This window comes from Nyctereutes procyonoides, unplaced genomic scaffold (genome assembly GCF_905146905.1).
Source record: "Nyctereutes procyonoides isolate TBG_1078 unplaced genomic scaffold, NYPRO_anot_genome, whole genome shotgun sequence".
Lineage (NCBI taxonomy): Eukaryota > Metazoa > Chordata > Mammalia > Carnivora > Canidae > Nyctereutes > Nyctereutes procyonoides.
The window spans coordinates 31,732,349-31,757,409 of NW_026575135.1; the positions used below are offsets into that span (position 1 = coordinate 31,732,349).

Below are 25,061 nucleotides of genomic sequence, written 5' to 3' on the forward strand. Positions count from 1 at the left end.
ATTTTGACCCCACTGGGACATACGCTGAAGGTTCATTGTATTGAAGTATTTCTAATACATAGTTTGCCATAAAACAAAACCATCTCTTGCATCTTCTTCAAGAGGTTTTAACCTTGAAGAACCATAAAAATAGACATAACACTTTAAAGTTTAAGTTAGCCCAAGAATAGTTTTCTGAGTGATTCAAGGCACCAGTAGAAATTCCACATCCACAGAAGAATACGAATGGAGAAATTTGCTGATAATTGCTAGATATAAAATTTTGTCTGGAAACTGGTTGGAATCTCCAGAGTACAAATCTGTCTTCCACTGCAGAAGTCTTCTTCCTACTTTGATCTAAGTACACATTCTGTTTATAATCCTTTGAGATAGAAGAAGAAGAAATATTTTGCCTGTCTTGGAAGGGAGGATGTTATTGACAGTGGTGTCCTTGATAGAGCAGAGGAAGGGCTTGTTAATCCTGAGGAAACAAAGGTATGGAGGTGACACATGGCCCCTTGGTCTGGGAGAGGGATGGTTGCCCTTCCTTACGTTTTTATTTCTTGGAAGTGGATGACGGTTAGTGAGGAGATGATATTGCTCATTTAATTCATTTTAAGAATTAGAAAGTAATAAAGCTAATTTAAAAATGCTAATCATCATGTGCAGTTTCTGCAGTGAATCTCAATTAGTGACCACTCATTCTTGGGAGAAGTTACTTTTTAGAAAATATTAATGGAAAATGAAATAAAATAACTTTGACTTAACAATTATTTCTAGTGTCAGTCTCTTTTCTGCTGCCTTAGCTCAGTTTGACTATATGTGTAAGAAATAGCCAAGATCCATTTAATTTTTCCACACTTTCAGAACAAAATTTACTATAGTGTGGTAAATTGTAGAAAGAAAACTGGACAAAGATACAAGGATATGGGGTCAGAAGGATCAGTTTGAATCTAGTGGTATTTAACATTAGGCATGTTATTTACCTTGTCTATACCTATGTGCCCAGCTGTAATATATTAATGTGTGCCTTACCTACCACAAACAAAACACTGCTTAAAAATGCTTTGCACATGGTGTAGTCTTGTAAGTCCTTAAGTTTAAATTAAATGGAAATATTATTTCTTATTATCGTGAGTTTATATGCAGTGTAGTCACCTCTATCTTGCCTGTAGTGATGGGAACCAGTTCTTTTACAAAATTACTGAAAAATAAGTCTTGAGGAAGCTTATTATTGGTTCTTGGAGCTCTTTTAATGTAGCTGCGTTCTAAAAATATACCTAGGGTTTGTTTTAATAAGGTATGGTAGGACATATAGATATGGAAATTATTATGAAAGTAGAAGTTTATAGTTACAGATCTTTGGAAATAGGGTGCAACATGACTTGTAGGGCCACATGGGGAAGCATCAGGGATAGTCAAGAGGCAGAGAGGAGGGTGGAGCATGGTTTAGAACTTTTGTTGGAGTTGCTAGTGGGAAGGAAAGGGTGAGGCAGGGTAGGTGTGCTGATTAAGTTTAGCATTGGCTAATTTGAATAATTTTGGAGGACTCTAGCTTGACTTGGGATTGGGATTCCAAGTTGTCAGGCATCTGGCCCTAGGATTAGGAAAGGGCAAATAGGCTTGGTGTGTGAGAATTTGATAAAGGAGTTATGGCTGTGGGCTCTGGGTTGGTTATTTATATATATCAAAGGCATTGCTCACAGGGGAGTCATTTACTATCCAAGAAATAGCTATCCTTGGGAGGGGCAGTCTCTCCAGGATAAATGGCTCCCGATGCTAGAGCATCAAGAATATAGAAAATTATTGTCAGTACAGGCTGAGAGTTAAAGGACCAATGTAAACCTAAGACTAGACCTTGAAGAAAAAAAAAAAAAACAGATAACATAACTGACCCAAGTATGTTTTCAAAGCTTTTATATAAGCACTAAATATAAACCGGTTTTCCTAAATATATTTTAGGATAACTTTTAAAACACTCCACCCACACTCCTCTGAAATGCACAGAGCAGTAAATGTCACTGCATGAGTAAATTATTCTGGAACATTGTAATGGACTCAGGTTACTCTCAGCTTTAATGGTCTGTGTCTTTACCTATATTCTCAGATGCATGTAGCAGTAAATAGTATTTATAGTCAGCTAGGTTTTTAGGTTCTATGCTAAAAGTTTTGTGTAGATTAGAAATTATTTTATTAATCCTAGTAACTATACAAAGAATGTACAGTTATGTGGTAATAGACTTAAATAATTTATGCAAGTTCACAGAGCCTTCAATGAATTGAATATAGTTTTGAGTCCCGGCACTCTGGTTAGAGAGCTGTCACCTATAACCATATTACACTATCTCATGCCTTGCTTAAGCTCATGGAGTGGCCACCTGCTCCATGGCTTGCTTCATCCTCCCTGAGAAGGGAGCCTTGCGACTTTGAGAATGTACAGATGCTTACACTGTTGCCTGTGGGAGGTGGCTCTTCTTAGGGGAGCACTTCAGTCACGTGATCCAGGGCAGACTAACTGCTAACTTGCTAAGAGTTCCCTGCCGCTGAAAGCAAGAATTGAAGTGGTGAGATTTTTAGCTTACCCTGATAATTGAGAATTGTGCTTTAGGAAAGAAATTGGGTATTCATTTTTCTATACCACTGAGTATGTATGTAATTCATTTGCTTTGTGTTTTCAGTTTATAGCAGTCCTAAGACTAGATTTCACTTGAATTATTTTGATGATCACTAGGAATTTTCTTTCATTTCTTATTTTTCACTTACATTGAAGTTTCCCAACTTTCATTCTTCTTAAGTGTTTAGGCATAGACAGAAAGCACATGTGAATAGTTAATGTATCTGCTCTCCACCACTCTTCCAAATTCCTTGTGTCTGTAAGACAGGACAGTCCTCACGTGACTCAGATATAGTCTTTGGACAAATAGGTATATTTTCATTTGTTAATGAGCAAATTTGTTGAATAAAGGTTAAGAGTATTAAATGTTAACACGGTGGGGCAGGGATGAAAGATAACAAGACTTTCTTAAAGTAGTATAAAACCTGACTAACTTTTTCTGAAAAGCCAAAAATAAAAAGGTGATAACACTGTGGGCGTAATGTAAACCATGGAGAAAATGTTTGAAAATACCAAAAGCTTGTTTAAATGGAAAAGATGTTTTTGTTGTTGTTGCAGTGAACAGTGGACTAGATTAAAGATGGATACTAATAGATAAAAGTAGCAAGCAGAAGTTACCGTGTTATGATCCCTGAACAAATTGATCTAAGTTAGACCAGACCCATTGCCATTTTTATGAATGATCTGAAAGGTGGGGGTAGGTGGGGGGTGGGTAATATTGTGAAGTTCTTGGACTTAGATAGCCCAAAAAAGCTCAGAATTAAACGAGAGGGAATGTGGTTAGGAATAGCACATGAAATTTAGAGCTATCTAAAAATTGGCAGAGATAGTTGTAGGCAAAGAGCTGTAGATTATAATTTGGGCACGCTCTCAATGACTGCATGAACTGTCCCTTAAATCCTTGATCTAGCGGTTACTGTGGACCACAGGATCAGTGGGGTATTAAATGGGTTTTACTCTGCAAATATTCAGGCATCTATCACATGCCAAGGTATTGAGGATATCAGTGATAAGAAAGAGATGTAATTCCTTAAGGCATGGAGGTTACATGAAGAATGTTGATTACAAATAAATACAGGCAGACTTACTTTGTCTTCCATCCTTCTAGAATTTTGGACATTATATCTTAAAGAGAGGAAGCATTTTGAAAGGATACATAAAATGGTAGGTAGAACCAATAAAGGGACTTAAGATCTTTTGGAAAAATCAATGTTACAGAGACTTGTGTACTAAAAGAAGATGAGTAACAAGGGATATAGCTCATTCATGTATTTTAAATTTCTGAGAGTTTTGGGATGATAGAAAGTTATTTTGGCAATGAATCAAAAAGGTGTACTTACTGATTAAGTAGTGTGACTTTTTGGAAACTTTGTACCACCACCTACAGAGATGGGAGAGGCTCAAAAACAGGTCACAAAAATATGTTGGTTGGATTTAGAGTCTTTAAGCTTAACTATTTGAGCCTACATTTCTAGTTTAGGGGGTTGGCCCCATTGAAGACAACCTATTACCATGAGTATTACTGTGTTATGTAGTTTGTTTTGAAAACGTGCAAACCTAGGGCTAAATATTCTCTCTTTTCCCTCTCTGGGGGCGTGACATTTCTCATTTGTTGAGCATTTCTCCAGAAATGAGTAAAACTGTTAACGCTAGACTTGCTTTAACTTCGTTGTTTGTTACGTGCTCTGTATGGAAAAGCTGCTAACTAACTTTAGATAGTCTTTGAGTTTCTGAAGGCAGGTAACAGAGGATGTGTATATGCTTAATTTCATTTTCCTTTCCTAGGTTTCCTATGCTCGCCCAAGTTCAGCTTCTATCAGAGATGCAAATTTGTACGTCAGTGGACTTCCGAAAACAATGACCCAGAAGGAGTTGGAACAGCTTTTTTCACAATATGGACGCATCATTACTTCTCGTATTCTTGTTGACCAGGTCACTGGTAAGTAGGCATCTGGTCTAGACAATCTTTTACAATTTCTGAGTGGCAGATTGTGGAAATACTCTGCCTTTCCATACAGCAGTCTTGCCTCTAGAACACATCAAAGGTATATGTGGACCAGAAAATGCAATTTTCTGCTGGAATTGTTCATAAATATGCATGGATAAAAATAGATTGTGGAGTGGAGTAAGCGAGCTTGAGTCATTTCCACCCCGAAGGGGCAGGTTGGAAGTCTGTTTTATGGCATGTAATAAATTTGTAGATGATATAATCCTCATTTCCAAGCTGCTGCATGAAAAAAAGCCCCCATCCTCTTCATAAAGTGCTCCTCCTACTAAATAGTCTTGTTTTTTGTATAAAAATGTAGTTTGATGCAGCAGTATGTACCTAGTTCTCTAAGGGAGGATAACGGTGTGTCTGCACTGGCTGTTCAGGACGGTTTCCAGGTCCATGCTGTGTTACATGGGCATGTATAAGAGTTTGAAATTTGAATGTTAAAAATTTATTTAATTCCTGGTAGAACTTTTGACCAAACGAAAATCAGAAGACAGATAGGTTTATTAAAACTTTATAAGGGAGCTCTTCTGCCAAAGCTTTTTTTTTTTTTTTTTCCTACCAAAGCTTTTAAAGAAAAGCTAAAAAGCTAGCAGTACAGGTTTGATTATGGATTTTAAGAATAAATTGTAATTTTCTGTTATGAAAACAATGCTATTCTTTTTAAAAACATACTGAAAACAGAGAAACATGGTAAGCAGGGGAAAATCAACCATAATGCCATGTACTCAAGCAGTCACATTAAGATTTTGTGGGTTCTGGGGAAAACATAGGTTTTCCTTTAATTTTTTTGTGTGTTTCCTTTCCTCTCAATTTCCCTGTTTTTTTCCTTTTTCTCTCTCTTCTGATACCACCAGAGGAGATGTATCATATATTACAGTGTCTATTTCCTTTCTAAAGGAAGCAGTGGATAATGTCTTACAATCCTTGGTATTTCTGTGGGTGACCATTATTTCTCCTCTTTCATTTCTGATTTTGAGTCCTCTCTTTTGTGTTGGTGAATCTGGCTAGAGGTTTATCAATTTTGTTGATCTTTTCAAAGAAGCAGCTCCTGGTTTCATTGATCTGTTCTCTTGTTTTTTGTTTTTTTTGGGTTTCAATGTCATTTATTTCTGCTGTAATCTTTTTTTTTTTTAAAGCAGTAGATTAACTACAGATTAAAATCAGGCCAAGTTTTTAAGTTTTCAGGTGAAAATCAGTTTAGTTGATCTCAGTTTGAACAGAAGCAGCCCTTGTTCTCCTCAGTGCTGTTAATTGGCTTCACTGCATAAGAGGCATCACTGTTAGAGTTCTGGGTAGAGAGATATCTACCTTCATATACATGCTTGGGCAAATGGCTATAGGTTTTGTTGTATGAAGAAAATGTAGTCTATGGAAGGAATGTAAAAATATGGTCTTTTTGTCATAGCTGCATTTATAATTTTCCTTGTACATTCTGTCACTCTGCTATATCACACAGACTGATGATCAGTTAAATAGAAGAAATCAGGTTTAGCAATCCAGATAAATTTGCTTAAAGCAACAGAAATGCCGTTTTTTTGGGTTCATATCATTCATGCTTTTTAATTCATCATTTAAATTTGAGAGAGAGAGTGAGTAAGTACAAGTAGGAGGAGTAGCAGAGGGAGAGGGAGGAGCAGACTCCCCACTTAGCAGGGAGTCTAATGTGGGGCTCGATCTCAGGACCCTGGGATCATGGTCTGAGCTGAAGGCAGATGCTTAACTGCTTAGTGGACTTAGCCACCCAGGTGCCTCTTAATTCCTTATTCTTAGTGAGAACTTGGATGGAGAAGTAGATTTCACCTCTAGTATAGAAAGCCCATCTTTTTAACTCTGAAGGTGGGTGTTGTACCAAGCCATTGGGTTATTCATTTTTTTTTTTTTAGATTGATTTATTTCAGAGAGAGAGAAAGAGCACTCACGCAGGCATGCAAGAGTACGAGCATACAAGTGAGTGGAGGGGCATAGGGAGAGAATCTCAAGCAGACTCCCCACTTGAGTGCTTGATCTCATGAGATATGACCTAAGCCGAAACTAACAGTTGGACACTTAACTGACTAAGCCACCCAGGTGCCCTGCTTTGGGTTATTCTTATGCATACTCAGATTAGAGTACCCCAGGTTTAAGTGACTCAGTCTGTTAATCAAATGCTTTCCCTGTGGAATAGTTAAGTTCTAGTGGTTATTAATTCTTCATATTAGTGGATAACTAAAAGGATATATTTACTATCATTTCACCATATTATTTTTTCTTTATACTTAAAATTTTCAGGGTGAAATTATTCACTTTACCTGAAATGGAAAATCCTGCAATTTTGTTATTCAGCCATCAGGTGGTAATAATGTATAACTGATACAACTTAAATAGGAAAGACCTGAGATAAATGTATATGGAAGAAATGCCTCTCCACCTTAAAATAACATTCTAAGCCATTGAACTTACACAGTGTTAATTACAAAGCAAGTAGAACTTCATTCCTTTTTAAAGTTCCTGTAAGTCCTGATGGTCTAAGTACATTTTCTCAGCCTATCTCTCTCAATAACCTCTTATTCTGTTCTTCATTGACATACTCTGAATCATCTAGACTTTTCTAGCTACTAGTCCCAAGCTGGTATGGCTAGTACCAATTTGCTTGCCAAGAAAGTGTTTCTCTACAATTGTTTCTCTGGATGGCCAGCCATGGCTACCTCAACCAGCCCATTTAAGCTAATTAAATAAAATGGATAGGGTTTTTAGTTGGGCAGGTATTTGGCCATCCCTCTGCTTTCCTTTTTTGTGTCTCAGAGTGGGGAGAACATGAGACAGAAGATGGCATTTCCACAGGAGTAACACTGCTAGAGCTAGAAAGCTTTGAGGCTTTATTTCTATTTTCTTTGTTTTAAAAATATAGGTCCTCTTTGATCCCCTTTTTGCCTTATAATATTGCTTCTCTCATAAAGTATAGCTAGTTAAAAGCAGTGGGAGAGTTTCAGGGAATCAGAGAAGCCTCTTCAGACATTTTTCTTAGAGGGCCAGTATCCTATGTAATATTGTTAAGTGGAACTTTATTATTTAAAAATTTAGCTGAAATCTCTTTCAACCACTGTGATGTATTTTTAGCACAGCTTTTTAGCATTTTTTATCCAAATGCCTTGTTCTCTTCTCCTTATAAGAAAGGAAGCTGCTGTGCCCTTCATTTGTGAGCTGCTTATCTGATAGCATAATTTGAGAACTAGGACTCAGGCATGCTGTTGTTGACATTATTAAAGGCAAGGTTGTATATGAGAGAGCGCGAAGATGGCAGGTATGGAGAATGTGGACATCCCGAGTGCTGTTTGTCTTGGCTTGTTGGTAGGCATGTAATAATGGATATTCAGATTGTATAGATGACTTTATGCATTGAAAAATTTATAAAATTGTGATCTAGACTGAATTGCTACTAAGGTAAGGTAAGACTTTCCTGCTCTGATTTGTGGCAGATGTTATATGTGGGTGAAAACATGTTTTTGAGAAGGAAAAATTAATTTATCCTTTTCTTCTCTCCCTCCCTCTCCTTCCACTCCCTCTTTCCCAAATCCTTACCCACATCTACCAATAGGCATATCAAGGGGTGTAGGGTTTATTCGATTTGACAAGCGGATTGAGGCAGAAGAAGCTATCAAAGGCCTAAATGGCCAGAAACCTCCTGGTGCCACAGAGCCAATCACTGTAAAGTTTGCTAATAATCCAAGCCAAAAAACCAATCAGGCCATCCTTTCCCAGCTGTACCAGTCTCCAAACAGAAGGTATCCAGGACCACTAGCTCAGCAGGCACAGCGTTTTAGGTAAGTCTGGTCTGGTTCTTGCACCCAGCTACTAAGAATCTGAGGTTCACTATGCAGTACTTTTATTGACCGGATTCTGGTTTGCTCTTACTGTTGTTTTCTTTTTCTTATGGCCACAAAGAAAACCTGTTTGAGGTGTAGTGTCTTTTGCTAATATGGAAGGTGGTAACAAAAAAGGACAATAAGCTATAGCAGTTGTTCTCAACTGGGAAGTAATTTTGCTCCTTGGGACATTTGGCAGCATCTGGAGACATTTATGTGGGCAAACTTGAGTGGGGTTTGCTACTGGCATCTGGTGGTTAGAGGTCAAGAATGCTTCTAAACATCCTACAGTGTACAGTATAGTCCCCAACAGCAGCAAATCATCTAGCTTCAAACAATAGTTCTGCAAGGTTGAAAAACCCTGACCGACAGATTGCTGGGTTCTTTCTGTTTCCAGTGCTTCTCATTTCCCCTTTCTAGTTTTTTTCTTCGTAAGATTTTCTTCTTGTATTTCAGCTTTTAGGTCAAGCACTTTTAGTTACTTTGTTTTATAATATGTACACCACCAAGAATATGTAACCTATGTGAAAACATTAAGTTTCTACAAATGGATTCCTCTCCCCTTTTAAAATTTTTATATCTTGTTGTTTAAGGGTTCACTGGCCAGCCTCCTCTATAAAAGGCCAGATAGTAAATCTTTTAGGCTTCGAGGGTCATGGTCTCTGTTGCTTATATATCTTTTTTTTTTAAACAACTCTTAAAAATGTAAAAGCCATCCTTCAATCCTAGGCTATACAGAAACAGATGGCAGTGTGGATTTGGCCTGTGGGTGGTAGTGTTCAGACCCCTGTATAGTCCCATAGAATGACTATGCATCTTTAGTCCAAAGAAGACATTCTATCTTGTAGACAGCATAAATATTTCAATTTTTCAAGTTTTATTTTAGACGTGGGGTAACAATCAAATCAACTGTCGTTTTAAAAACCTCTCTAATCTGCATGTGAGAACAGTGACTTTAAGACATTAAACACGGCACAAAGAACTTCGGTTTCATAAGCAAAGCTACCCAGGTTGTTTTTCCAGAACATTTTTTAATGTCCTTTTTGGCCATATGGTATACTGCAGCCATAATTCCATCCATCTAACCCCATGCTATTTTTTTTTTTTTTTTAATCCCAAGTGCAAATCAGTTTTCTTTCTTTCCTTGCAGGGGTAGAATAGTTAATTACCAAAAATAGTATCAGAAATGTAGCTTAATGAGCAGTTACGTTTTTGAGCTTAAATCACATGCATTGTTTTCATTGGGATATTTAGAGTGCTAAATCGGTCAGATACCTGCTTTTTAAAAAAAAAAAAAATGTGTCACCTGAGGTGTGAGAAAGAAATTCGCCATAAACACTATGTTCTTTTCCTACTTAGGATAGTTTTTGCCTTGGGAGAAGAGGTGATACTGTCAAAAGGATCCATTTGAAACTGGATAACTGGGTTACCCAGTTGATTGAGCCTGTGTTCACGCTCTGCTTTAAACTTTGACTTTTTTTTTTTTTTTAAAGCATTGTCAGGTAACACTGCTGCCTTTGACCACAGTAGATGGTAGCTATGACTGCAGGGAGAAAGGGATTGGAGCAGCTTGTGGAGAAAGATATCTCATAAAACTGTTTATTTTAGGCTCTGCCTATTGGTTTCCTGTGTGACATCTTAAAGTGAATAATAATTTTCTGCAAATTTTGCACAAACTTGAGGGAATTTTAGAGTTGTTTCCTGGACAGCCTATCCAGTTAACTTTAGAGCTCTTTGGAATCTAGAAAAGAGTTTTGTGTTTACATGGAAGAAGGTTCTTTGAGACATTGGTTGATTTCAACCCTGTGAAAATAAAAATTTTTCATGTTAATTGAAAGCTGTGCTCATTTTAAATTGTTCATTAATTCTAGTGTTTTCTGGTGTAAACTCTGGTTTCATTTTATGGTAGTCATTAAGTTAAACTTTGTTCTGAGAGTCTGGCCTGAATGATGAGCGAGACACGGGACCACAGGTCTAAGGTGACAGGATCTGCAGGAGAATACCTGATCATTGCAATGGTGAGGCATTCAGGAGACTCAAAGACAAAACTGGAAACTGCTGTGTTTGCACACAGCCCCACCCAGCCCACTCCGTACATTCTCTGTGCTTCAAACTTGTGGTTTGGAAAGCTTTCCAGAATGTTCTGATGGTCAAATTTAATATCATTTCTAAATACCTTTCTGCCCATCCTTTGCTTTTATCTTTTTGTTCCATATGCTATTAACTTGAAAGTCTTCTTTCCTTGACTCTTAGAAAAAGAAATTCTGAAAACGGGAATAAGAATTGTCTGTTGTAAGGGAAACTTGGTTTCAGAAAATGGGGAAGATTTTTATTGTTCTTTCAGATTCCTGACTCTTGTATCTACTGCCCTCTGTTCCTTCCTTCCATAATCTCTGTGTAGATAATAAGTAATGAACTAGTTTTTGAGCCCAGTGAAAGTGCTTGGTCTAGACTAAGTGTTAGAAGAAATTGGGAGCCTTTATTCCCAGAGTTCAGGTTTAACCTGATAAATGTTTGGTTCCTTTTCTTTAATATTTTAGAAACTTGATTGTCATTTACCTTCATTTTTTCCCTCCTTCCTTCTGTTGAAAGGTTGAATCTCCTTTCTCTTCATAAAGACTGTTGAATTAAGGACTTGCTTGTTTTGTTGGTATTTTGCTCTTCTCTCATTCAAGTCTAGATCATTACAGAAATATTTTGTCCCTAACATCTGTGTCCAAATGTTCTTAGCCTTCCATTTGTCACCTTCCAGCAGACACTTAGAACATTTCTCGCTGTGTTTTTTATGTTGTCATAGTACCTTGAGAGTTTAAAGAGATTAGAGATTGCAAGTTATAAATATAATAATAGCCAAGGATATTTTTAATATTCATGAAATGCACTAGATCTTTTAAGGTAAAAAAAAAAAAAGTAAAACCCATGCATAAGGGTAAAGTTTAAAAGTAGGCTCATGAAATTTATGACTCTCAATCCATGCATATAATTATTTTAACATGAGCACTGCTGATCTAATATGCTCACTTAATTGACTATGGTTTTCAAAATAAAACCATCCTTATTTGGATGGATAGTATAATTCAATCCCTTTAAGTACATTTTTGGGACATGGTGTCAGAATTAAGCTTTCAGCCAAATTTTTCATCTCTCTTCTTATGGAGCAGCTTTAATTTTATTGAGTGTGATCTAGTCTAATGTTGCCTGTGTGCCTGCTTCTATAAGCTTTTATGCATTTTTAAAGGATCCTTTTAAATCCATTCTTACATTGTGTTGAAGGCATGTGCTGGTTACACTATGATAATTTCCTTTTGGAAGAAGCTGGTGTCAGTCCTCTTGAATAATTTTTTTTTTCTCTTAGAGAATAGATGACACCATCTAATGGAATAAGGGATAAGTTGATGATCTTGCGGTTTAACTTCAGAGCACATCTTGGCCAGTACTTTGGAGAAGTTTTGAGAACCATTATTTGTAGAGTTCAGAGTTTCACTTTCTTACCTATTATTAGTGATCTCTTTATATTTTTATCTGACTTTAATTGACTTCACATTTCCCCTTCTACTTGCACGTGGGCCTCCCTACAGTCTGTCAGCTAAATTTCTTGGAAACTAAGGTGTTATCTTTTTGTAGACCTCTAACTTTGGAATGGGAATGCTCTAAATAAATGGTTCTGTTCAAAATATTGCCTAGTCTGAGTTGTATTCCTGTTGACAGAAAAATGTTTGTACATGTATCTTCAGTATATATTTTTTCATAAATTATGTGAACATGGACTTGTGCTATTCATTAACTCATAAATGCTAATCAAACATAGAAAATACAGGTAAAGATGAAAGAAATCTATTAAATGCCTTGCTTTTATTATCATGTTGACTAGCTTTACATTTTATTTATCCTGTATCTTAATAAATCCTATATCTTTAAAGCAAGATTCATAAAATTACCTTGATAATTTTGAACTTCATGTTGGATTATTTTGTATGTAACCTCATAGTGTACTTTACTAGGGAGAGGAGAAATAATTAGCTCTCCCATTTTTGTTTATTTGGGCTTCTCTTACTGGTGTCATCCTGACTGTGATGATGATGATTTTTATAAAAATCTTTGTGAAGCTATCTCTTCTTTGAGGGTTATTTTAATTATAGCTAGGTTTCCCTATCTAATCCTCCAAATCCACTTAATGTGTCATTTGTAAAGTGGATTATATCCAAGCTACAAAACAGGGGAAGAGTGTCACTGTCCCTTTGAGGACTTCCCAGTCTTCCTCAGGAGAATAAGTGATACTGAGTGAGAATACAGGGGGCAGTGCATCCATTAAATTTGAATAAAGAATATTTTTAAAGTTAAAAGTATCTTTTTAATGGACTCTTTAATATTTTCTTGCCATACTGTAGTACATGATCATTCACACCTCCCTGGATCATTTTGGAGACTGCTAACTTGGTCTCCATTAAATACTGGCTTTCTATTTTTAAATGACCACATATAAAAAGATGACTGTCCTTGAGCTCTAGACACACCCAGCAAAAATGTTTAATTCTGGAGAGTAATAGTGGTCCTATGTCTGAGCATATGGTAAGCTAGGCAATTACAAGATAAGATGCTTAGTTTATAGTTTTCCAACTGCTACAAGATTTGAGGTACATAGTGTCCACATGGAGCACCCACTGCTTTTTTTCTAGCTCCCATGAGAAACATGAATGTGTGGCACCAAGAGAGCAAGGAAAACTGCTAGGCCCAACTGCATGCAGGCTGGAGTCTTTAGCACTGTCTTATCCTGTTTCTTAGGTACCATGCTCCTCCTTGCTCTCCTTGATAATGGGATGGGGGTGATGTGGGAGAGAGGAAGGAGATGGTGGTAGCAGATGGGAAGTTTAGACAGATAACTTGGCTTAAGTTCCAAAAGACTGAGTTTTTTTCTGAAAATGGGTACTGAATAAAGAAATCAGTGGTCAGGTTCACAGTGTATGGTAGGATTTCATAGGTGGGGCAAATACGAGACCCACTGAGTGGGTCCTCAGAGATCCTCGTATAAAAGTCGTAGGCCCCCTGCCTGGAGAATCTTTGGATGTAGAATGGTGAATGAAGTGTCTCTCCCTAACACATGTAATTCACTTCTGGGGTAGTTTTGGTTTCCATCCTGTCTTGAAAATACTTAAAACTTGGTTAGGAGATTCCATCTCTGGACTTCTGGTTGGTATACTAAGCTGATGGTGGCAGAGTGTGACAGTCCCTACCTGGGCAGAGATGGTGTAACTATTTTGAATGAATTGATAAGGTGTCTTGCATCTGAGCCCTTCAGCACTTTGGAAGGAGACTTTAATTGGCCATTCTTTTCTACAGGTGTCATATGCCAAATGCGTTCTCTATTGATCCTTCCAGTAATTGTAGGATATTATCTGTATCAGATTACTGTTGGTGATATTAAGTTGTATGCATTTTTATTTCTGATGTTTGTGGCCTTTTCTTTTGGAGTAGAAAGGCATGACATCTTTGACTTAATGCCTCTGCAGAAAACAAAGCTCTCCTACCTGTGTACTTTTTCCACCCATGTGCTTTCTCCTTGCATGTGCGAACAGGCTCCCCAACCAGCCCTCCTGATAATTTTCATCCTGGACTAAATAGTTAAGGATAGTATTTGTAACCTTATTGCTTTGTCAACAGTTATTATGAACCTGCAGTGATCTAGGCCTGTGCTTTATGCTTAGTGGCATATTGGGGAATGAACATGTCCCTGCTTCTGAGAGGGTTTTGGGACAAGAAAGACACATACAGATGAGGATCCTTTGTCATTGAGATTTGTTCTGTTTCTTTACACTTTGCATTACATCAGCTCAGTTATTTCTTTCCATTTTTACAAAACCCAGAATGCCCAGAGGTGATTGGGAATAGGAATGTGTGAAGATTCTTTTTCCAATTCTAAAAGACCAGAAAGAGATATTTTTTTGGCTTTTATAAAACTAGAAGCAATTGCTTTCTCATGTGTGCCCTAGCCTTACTTGAGGCCACAAGTTAGACAATAACATTGAAACATTTTTCAGACTTACCTTTCATAGGTGTTGAAAGAAAAAAAAAAATTGTTCCCCCTGCCTCAGGGTCTCACTTGGAGAGTGTTGAACATTGTGGCATTTGAGGGTGGTTTTGTCTACAGTGAATTAAGATATTTACTTCTTCTAAACACATGTAATTAATTGGTATACATAATGGAAATTTGGAACGTCAGAATCCTCTCTTTTGAAACTGACAAAGCAAGAAGAATCAAGTATTATAAAATCAACTTAACTTTTGAAATGGGAAAAGGATGGAGAGATTTAAAGGGTACCTACCCACCCCAGCCCTTTGTTTTAGAAATTTTAAGAGAAGCTCAAGTTGGTTGCTTTGTTTCTACCTGGCTTCTTCCACCTTGAGCAGGGCTGCACTTCCTGTAGTATAGTCAGAATAAGTATCAGTCTCAGGGTCTGAACTCTTTGCCCTGTTGCTCTGAACTCTTTGCCCTGTTGCTTGCAGAAGCAAGGAGTCTTTTGTCTTTCTCTGGACCTTAGTTGAACACATGGAGAAATGGCAGATTGAGTTGATACTATCTGTAAGGTTCTTTCCATCACTATAATACATCATTTTGTAAGAAATGAAAGTCCTTCAGAATTGAGAGGTTGAAGGGTAATTTATGGAATATTGGTGTCACCACTTTTATGAGCCCTGTGGTCTTTGGCAAGTCACTTAATCTGTGTGCCTTGGAGTTATCAGCAGTCAATGGAATTATAAAACTTAATGGTTAAAAAGCAAAATTCAGCTGAATAAATTTGAACATCAAGTTGGCTTTATTCTACAATTCATGAGTCAGGCAGCATTTCACCTAAGAAATAGAATGGAGCTCCAAGAAGCTGTACAAAATGGAAGGCTTTTATGGGCAGAAGGGAGCAGGAAAAGGGCCATTTCTAACAAAGAGTGGATTGTTTCAGGCAAGGTCACCTTCCTTTGGGGGAAGAGTTAGGGGTCTCTTCAGGCAGACTATGTCGCTAGGGCTGACCAGGTAATTCTAGATTGGTTAAAGTTTGAATTCTCGAACCTCCTATTAGATTAGATACTAAGTCTTGGTTTGCTTACATGGGGCTCAGCACAGGTGACTCCATTTGAATCTGGTTTTCTTTCTTTTTTTTTCTTTCTTTTCTGTTTTTTCTTTCTTTTCTTTCTTTCACAGTACTATAAAGTACATGAAGGTGCATGTGGAGCACCTAGAATTTACCTAGCAATAGGTGAGAACCCAAAGAAAAACTGTTCCATAGCCTCCACATTTCCTCTCTGAGTGGTTTCCTCAAACAACCACCTAAATTTCCCCTGTATGTCCCTGATTGCTGTAACCATAAACTATCCATCAGAAGAACGTCCTAATGGCAATGGGTACTCATTCTCTCAGGAATATGAAAAGACCCACATATGGGTCTTTTGAGATTTCACATAGAGTTAACATACAAATATCCCCTTGGAAGATGGCAGTAACAAATCCAGCTTTCTTGAACATCAAGGGGAAAATTAAAAACTGAAGTTTGCTAAATGTATGTTTTGCAGGTTGGACAATCTGCTCAATATGGCTTATGGAGTAAAGAGGTAATGATAGAGGTTCATGATACTCATCCCTTCCCATGATTGATTAGTTTCTTTGATTTGGGGAGTGACCCTTCATAAGTTCATAAGTTTGTTCAGTTTTCTTTTGCATGTGTAACTTAATGAAAAGCTGCATTTTGAAGCACGGTTGACTCAAGTGTTTTTATACCACTGGATGCCACCTGGTCTTAAAAAACCCCATTTGTTTTATATTGCATTGCGACGTTATAGCATGTGTATGTATGTGTTGGTACCCTCCCCCTAATCCTGCTTATTAATTCACGAAGCCACTTGTAAATATATTCAAAATATATTTCTTTGCTATTGTGGGTCATATTATTCAATACAGCATATAATGTCCATTTCATAATTTATTAATACCTTGTCAATATAGCATGTCACTGCAAGCCACACACAGACCTTGGTTGAAACATCAGATAGTTGTATGTATCTGTTGGAGGGGAGGGGGTTACTGAAACTCTTGGGATGGGAGGGGAAAAGAAATAGTCCATTACTGTAACCAACCTCTGTTTCTATTTGTGTGTTTGTGTGTGTGTGCATATGTGTGTGTGTGCATGTGTGTTTCCTATTTTGTTTAGTAGGTTTTCTCCAATGACCATTGATGGAATGACCAGTTTGGCTGGAATTAATATCCCTGGGCACCCAGGAACAGGGTGGTGTATTTTTGTGTACAACCTGGCTCCTGACGCAGATGAGAGTATCCTGTGGCAAATGTTTGGGCCTTTTGGAGCTGTCACCAACGTGAAGGTCATCCGTGACTTTAACACCAATAAATGCAAAGGTTTTGGATTTGTGACTATGACAAACTATGATGAGGCCGCCATGGCGATAGCTAGCCTCAATGGATACCGTCTGGGAGACAGAGTACTGCAGGTCTCCTTTAAGACAAACAAAACGCACAAAGCCTAATGAGCTCTTGTCCTCAGTCCATTTATATATGAAAACTATACAACAAAGGCAAGTTAAGAGAAACTTTATACATTAGTAAATGTCTTTGTAAGTCAGTGTTGAGATGGGGATAAAACGACTACTTAGCATCCTAAGAAATATGTGAGATTTTTTATTGCTAGTATTTGAATTAAAACTTCTTAAATATCTTTTATGTTTGAATATGGACAAGAGGTACAGGGTTTTTACCTGTCACATTGCATTCTATTGCCTTCTTTGAAGAAGGTGGACCTTTTAAAGTGTTTCAGCTAAGGGAAGACATTTCTTTTCTTTTTACATAACTGCCTTGAACCTGTGAGTAAATATTGAGGCTTTGTGTTGTAATTCTTCAGTTGGTTGTGTCTTTTTTTCCCCCTTTTATTTCTTTTTCTGATTAGCTTTGTGTTTGGTTTACATTTAAAGCATTGCTGTTATGTCTAAGAAAAGTATTTTGAAGTTTACATTTTTATTTATGAAGTTAAAACAGTATTTATTTTGTAATTATGATTTGGGTTGGGGAAGGGGGGGGCTACATTATAAACGCTTATTGTAAGAATACTGGAGAACTTTTCGTAAAGCAGTACCTTGCCAAAGAGATAAGAGCCTCTTTGATGTGGGTTTAAAAAAAGCATCTATTTTTATAAAAAAGAAAATTTGGAGAAACTTTTTACTGGTCCTGGAACAAATATTTTGACTTGAATACTTTGAGAAATCTCTTCATATGACACCTAGTGAGCTTTTAAAATTTACCAGGAAATTTGCAGCGGTTGGAAAATTTAGAAAGATTTATGATGTAGAAAATACTACTTTTGAGATCTTTGTATGAAAGGAGTAGAATCAATGGGGGAAACACTGCTGGTTTCGTTTTTGTAATCACCAGTGGAGCGTTTGATCATCCTGGTTATTATGTGATAGGTGGCTCACATTGATTTGTGATTTTGAAACAAAAAAAATTTACAAAAGATATATAAGAGCAGGCAAGAAATTTAAATTACCAAGAGACGGGGGAAAAAAAAATCTGTTCTTCCTAAAGAAATCCCTTCAGATAGAGCTCATGGTGTTTAGTGATGTACTTGCAGTATTGTTTGAAGAATTGTTTTGTCTTAAGGAAAAAAGATGTTGCACATGATTTGTACTGCAGCAAATCGGCAAAAGTGATCTGAGTTGGATATATTTGAAGGTATTTTGAAAGTTACGTTCAAGGCTAACACCTGAGCTTTGTGTAATGTAAATAAGACCTTGTGTTTATGAACCTTTCAGCTAATTTGATTTTTTTTTTCCCTTACATGCCAAGTGATGTTCAGGTTTTGAATGTTTTTGTATCAGTTTTTTCCTTTGTAAATGGCATTAACATTGTTACTTGAGGTCTTGCTTACTCACTTTTGTTGTCCTGAGGACTTGAATTTACAGTGCATCAGATTTGTTGCTAATTTTGTCTGTAGATAGTCTAGCTTCAGCTGTTTATGGTGATGCTACATTTTTGTTTATAAATATGTTTGTGGTAAAAAAAAATGAGTATAACCATAGGTTTTGAACAAATTTCCTTACATTTTTCATACAAAAATCATAAATATCTGTATGCTACTGAAATTTAACTTTGTATGATGCTTAAACCACTATTTGGGGAAATAATAAAATAAGTCTTTACCATGTATGAAAGAAATTTTAAAAAATACAAAATATTTTCTGATTAGCATCTAGCTTATAATAAATTTTCAAAAAAGCTGAAGGCAAAAATGCCTTCATCAGGATGCACTGAGAACTATATAGTTACGTCCTGCTTTTTGTATAAACTGAGATGCTCACATGCTTCCCCTTAGAACAGGCAATGTGCTATGCATTAACATAGTTGTACATTATCTTTGCGGTTGCGTTGAGTTTTATTTTTTATTATTTAAAACTGTAGTTATAAAATTTTTCAGTATAGTACAGTACATATACTGTGAGGCGCGTGCTAAAGTGAATAAGCGAGTTTCCATGCTGACCCACTCAATGCTATTCAGAAATCAATTGGCTTAGCACTTTCTCATATCCTTAGGTGCATTTAGATTGTCAGAGTTAACCTTCTGCGTTAAAAAAAAAAAAAAAAACTAAAAAACAAAATACATGTATATACTTAAAAAAAAAAGTAAGGTTTCCCTCATGGGAAAACAGCAGCTACATGCTTCTTTCCTATACTACTGTAGCAAACCAAGGCATTGATGAGAGGGCATGCAAATTGTGCTTCACTTTACAGTGTTTATCAGAGCACTTAATAAAATGTAAGGCTGGTATTTATTTGAAGTTGTACAGTATGACTTAATTCACATCTGTTGGAATAGAAAATATATTCTGTTGAGTATTTAAGAGGCTGTACATGTTTTCTTTTGTGTTTGGATTCTTTGTACTTTTTCATGTTCAGTACATCAATAAACAAAGTTGAAGGGAAAGAACAGTGTGGTGAGTAGGTCTTTATACGCATTTTGGGGGCTCCTGGGCTCAGGCTCACGAACTTACCCTCTTGAGCTAAGAGGTTCTCAGCTTCAGTTGAAGGCAGTGTTATCTACAGTAAGAATTCCAACTGCATATTAATTGAAGTAGAATGTGCAAAAAAATTTTTTTTGAATGACACATCTGATAGCTTTCAAATATTACTGAATGAGTAATTTTTATGGGAATACGTGCATTCATCTGCTAGTTATAAAGTTTGGGTCAGATGCTGACGACATTCTGTTGTGCTGATTTAATCATCATCATTTTTTTTTTTAAACAAATGGGAATTGTCCTCACAATTCACTTGAGCTGAAGAAAAGCCAAATGGAAGGAAGAGATCTTACTCTGCTCTGCCAGCAAAGTTTAATTCACCCATTGGATTAACTGCTGGTCTGTGAGATTTAGTGCCAGATTGTCAAGAGACTCTTCTCTGAAATCAAAAACTCCATTTTCATTAGGTTAAGGCTGATGTGGGTAGCACGTGTCCACACCCACCCTGTGTTGCACATACATGTTTGGTTCTCATTACACACACCTACCACTTCTGTGGAGAAAGAAAAATGCTTCTTGCTGATCTTTTATGCAAACTGAAGAAAATTTGATATAAGAATGAAATACTTCATTTCCTTTTTTCACCCCTTAACAAAGTACCACGTAAATGGCTTTTTAAAATTTGATTGTATCTGTCAGGTGTGTCTTTCTTCTTTCTTTTCTTTTCTTTTTCTTTTCTTTTCCTTTTCCTTTCCTTTTCCTTTTCCTTTTCCTTTTCTTTTCCTTTTCCTTTTCCTTTCCTTTTCCTTTTCCTTTCCTTTTCCTTTCCTTTCCTTTTCCTTCTTCTCCTTCTCCTTCTCCTTCTCCTTTCCTTTTCCTTTTCTTCTCCTTCCTTCTCCTTCTCCTCCTTCTCCTTCTCCTTCCTTCTTTCCTTCTTTCCTTCTTTCCTGTGGTAAAAAGCCATTCTAAAAGCAATTGTCCTGAATTCACAACTTAGCAGTCAAGAGTGTAGCTGAGTGACAATTCTGTTTCTTCTAACATGCAATTAATCTTAAATCTCCATACCCCCTTCTTTATTATATGAATTTAATACTCTAATTTTGTGAAATTGGAACATCATCTCCTCACCTCTCTCCTCTCCTCTTGCATGCTTATCCATATTTTGACTGGTTTGCATGTCAGCTGTTCTTTTATATCTGAATAGGTAGTGGAAAAATTCTCAAGAAAGGAGGTTGATGAGACTATTGGTATACTTGAGGAGAGATGTTTTTATTTTTCCTTAGAATCTTATCTCCCCTTAACTTGCAAATCATCTAGAGTATTGCAATTCAGTGTTAGGGTTGCCAACGTAAATTTTTTAATCTTACCATCATTTTACATTATTTTAGTTTGATTTGAGTAAAAGTGTTAGCAGTTTAGCCTTTCTGTTTAAATTAAAAAAAAAAAAACTAAGTGTCCTACCCTTATTACTTTATAAGAAGATAAAAAACATAGCTTATAACATCCTACTCAGAGGGTTACCTGGAAATAAGAAAATGCATGTGTTTTAACAATAAGTGTGTTGAAATTTTAATACATTTCCAGAACAATAAGCATACATTTTTTATAAGGAGATATTTTTAAGAGGCATTGGTTTTGAGCCTTTGCATCTGTTACCATATTGGAACCTCAAAGAGAAGAAAATTGAAGTATTGCTAAAATCATGATTATTGTTTGAAGAGCATTTATAGTTTTAGTCGTTGCAGTGAATGGTTCATTTTTCTCTACTATTCTTTGTATTCTTTCTCTGAAAATTCCCAGAAGGAGGCTCAATTTCCTTTAAGTTGGAAGGGCTAAAACATCTATACCATTAATACAGGCAGCCTGTTGATGTAGGGTTACTGAAATTAACCTCTCCAGAATTCTGTTTTATAGAAATAAGTTATTTTGGTTGTTCAGTATAGGTTTTGGTTATCTGTGTATTGTGTGTTGTGCTCCCAGTCTATAAAAATTAGCAAGATGTGGCTCTTACCTTCTTGGAAGCTGTAACCTAGAAGGGAGGACAGATAAGCCACAAGGCCAGGACTGCAATATCGTAAGTGCTGTGAGAGCCCAGAGCAGGTTTCAAATTAACGTGCTGTGGTTTTTATAAGCCCAGTTACAATTTGTGAAAGTGAACCTGCTTTCCCCTTCTTATGGATTCCACTTTTCCTTTCTTAGATTTGATTATTAGCTCATTTGTGTAAATTTTTTTAAATATTTTTATTTATTTATTTATTCATGAGAGTCATAGAGAGGCAGAGACATAGGCAGAGGGAGATGCAGGCTCCCTGCAGGGAGCCCGATGCAGGACTCCATTCTGGGGGAAAGTCAGGATCCCGACGTGAGCCAAAGGCAGATATTCCACCACTGAACCATCCAGGTGTCCCTCATTTGTGTAATTTTTAATTTGACATTAGTATCATTTAGTGAATCTCAAAGTGATCTCATGCATTAAGTTGTCCATATCCTTTCTGAAGCAAAATAAAAGTAATTATATACAGTAATACACTGTTTATCTGAGTAGTTGGGTTGATGGAAGAATTTGCCTAAATGTTTTTGTCCTCTGTGAGTATAATATAGGGGCAACAATTTACAAAGCACTAATATGCTAAAATATCCTGAATATTAAAAGTACGCCAACTGGCGTTATTCTACTTTGAATTAAGATATGTCACAATCTTAGGGTCTCAAATTCAATCTTAATATTACTTTTAGTTTAAGTAACTAAAGATGTGGGTTAAGATGGAGTAGTTCATACTAACTCCCAGAAATACTTATGGATGTTATGTTTTCAAAAACCTTCTGGCAACCAAGCATGAATCCCCACAGCATACAGTGTCTCAAAGGGGCAGACAGAAGTGTTTGGGTGCCATATGCTTCTCTGTTCTCATAAAGTCTGTCTTGTGCTCCAGAAGAATTGTCCACATCTACAAGTAACTATACAGTAGAAAGAAGATCAAGAGTGCTGTGCACAAAGTACATTAAAAAAAAAAAAAAAAGAAGGGAGTGTGTGTGTGTGTGTGTGTGTGTGTGTGTGTGTGTGTCTGAGATGGAAGGATAAGTTGGGTGGGAATGGGAAACCACACAGTGGTAGCAATTGAGCTGGGGCATTCAGTGGCATTTGAAAGACATTGGGGGAGGAATTCAAGAAGAGAATACTGATCAAAGACATGTGGGTAAGCTTCTGTCTACTTGTAGTATTTTCTGGGCAATGGAGTCATTCAATATAGACTTATGAGTTCATTAAACATTTTTATGTCTAGAACTATTTAAATTTCAGATAAGTCAGAAATCTGAGTCCATAATGAAATACAAAGTATCGAATCCTCAAACTTTGTTCCTTTGCCCATATTTCTCTTGTAACACTAAATATACCTGCTATGATAGGTTGGTTATATGTAATTTTTGGAGTTGCTAAGAAGTTGCTGCCTCCTTTTAAGGGAGACATTTATTTGGAGCATGTGGTTCAGTGTACGAGAAACCAGAACAAACCCCCCTACAAAATCTCCCCAGTAATCTTCCCAGAACACTGGACTAATATATTTCTCAGCGTATATACCTTTCAAACTCAATGATTTTAGGTGGTAAAGTGATCTTTCTACAGTGTTTATACTATTTCTAGGGCCATAGTACCCATTTGACTCTTAATGTTGGACTGTAGTTTATTTTTTTCTTAACCCATATTGCACAAGAATCCCATTCATAGAGGATAAGGGGAACGTTGTAAAATCCAAATGTTCCTCAAGCATTTCCAAGATGAGGTTTTGACAGCTTTTTACCATCATGTTTTTTTTTTATTTTTTTATTTTTTGGAACTCAGTTGATAGCCACACCTTCCCTTTCAGTGAAGAACCACAAGAAAGAAATGCAGATCATTTAAGTGGCCCTTGGTGGGGTGGAGCTTATTTATTTATTCTGAAGGCCCCTCTGACCTACAGATTGCAGGCAGCCACATGCCATCTCTAACTCTGATTTTCATTGTGCACTCCTTCCGAGAATCCTCCCTGGACAGTTTCAGAAGCCATCTGCCCTACCATGGACTTCCTTGCAGATTTGAAGAAACTGGCAGCTCCTGTCTGAGTGACCCGTCCTTTGGAATGAAGTGCATTTGGCAAGGTAGCTTTATTCTGTGGATTGTACTGCACATGCAACAAAGGTCAAGTGACTGAGGTGAGATGGGAGAAGGGAAGGTTATGACCCATAAATATAGTGATCGGGTTTCCAAAAGATGCAGGGCTTTTATTTGATGGATGCTGAGGGAAAAGCTGCCACTTGGGAAGTATCGATAAGGGACCTCATTGAAAGTAACCCCCCTCCATATGTTTATAGACATGTTCCAGATCTTTTCCTTTTTCAAAAAAATAGGTTTTGTGAGGTTGCCAGGTTTAATAGCATGAAATAATGCAGGTTTTTACACCAAAAAATTCCCAGGTTACCATCTAAAAGGATAAGTAGCTGTTGCTATAAATGTCAAGCCACACATTGCAGTTGCTACTGTATTACTTAAATATTCTTTAAGAGAATTTCCTCTTTTGAGAATGGCTGTTGTGTGTTCTCCATATGTACCCAAGTATATGTTGAAAGTATTCTGGTTTTCAGAAGTTACTTTTAGAGAAGTGCTTGTTTTATACCCATACATACAAGTAAATTGCTACTCATGCCGTTTTAAGATTAAATGGCTTGAGTATCAAGTGATAAAGACACACATGCTGTCTTTCTTAAGGAAGCTCAGAGAGAATTTTTTATAAGTTGATCGTAAACATATCCAAATAAAGATTTTTTTTGTGTGTGTAATGGTAGTGTACTTAAAAAAGTTGTGCTTTACAGTTTTGTATGATACTCTGTAGTCCTGAGCAGATCAGTATCCTCACACACCTGTTACCCCTTTGTGACGTGGCAGCACATTGTGGCACACAGGTTGGGATGCTCTGTTTTAGATATTTTTTAAAACTTCTCTTTTGGTGATTCTTTCATTAAATATACATTGAGCACCTGCTCTGTACCAGTAGCTGTGCTATGCCTCTGGGCTTCACATTTAATTTATGTCTAGTTTTTCTCTGCTTTTGAGCCAGAAGACACTTCAGGGGTCTTGTTCAGCAGATGTGTGAGTCCGTCCCAGAGACGTTAAGGTTCTCAAAGGTTCTTTTGCTGATATGAGACCTGGCACTTGAACCCAGCCCTCCTTAACTCTTGGTTCTTTGCCCTTCACTATCACTGAGTTACTAAAACACACGTGGAACTAACTTTTATAAACTATGTCCTTTTATGGGATCAGATTTCTTAAATCCTGCAGGAGATATATATGGCATCTAGAAGTTGAACATAGGCAAATACATGTATTTTATTATGAAGCACTTGGTATTATTTTAGTATTTTATTATGAAGCACTGGATACTATTTTAATCCCTGTGAATAATTTCAATCAATAACACAGTCCCTGTGGAAAAATTATAAAGTACAAAAAGCACAAGCACAAATCAGAATTAACTCAGTCTTCTGAAAAAGATCTTTGAATACTGTTTTTCTCTGGTACTTTTAAAGTCATGATTATATGTCTAATCTCTTTAATGAAATTTTTAAACATTCAAATTTGGTTTTTGGT

The 25,061-nt window shown here is 36.8% G+C and overlaps 1 protein-coding gene across 4 annotated transcripts in view; it reads left to right on the forward strand.

Annotated features, from left to right (window-relative positions):
* ELAVL2 (ELAV like RNA binding protein 2) overlaps positions 1-17,431 on the forward strand; it is a 139,218-nt gene extending 121,787 nt beyond the window's left edge. For 2 of the 4 annotated variants that reach the window (XM_055302217.1, XM_055302220.1), the window contains exons 5-8: positions 4,379-4,532; positions 8,164-8,389; positions 15,992-16,030; positions 16,627-17,431. In XM_055302217.1, coding sequence (XP_055158192.1) covers positions 4,379-4,532; positions 8,164-8,389; positions 15,992-16,030; positions 16,627-16,957 — 750 coding nt within the window. In that variant the 3' untranslated portion in view covers positions 16,958-17,431. The remainder of the gene's footprint in view (positions 1-4,378; positions 4,533-8,163; positions 8,390-15,991; positions 16,031-16,626) is intronic. The other 2 variants (XM_055302218.1, XM_055302221.1) reach the window with 1 other exon arrangement.
* The last annotated feature ends 7,630 nt before the right edge of the window (positions 17,432-25,061 follow it).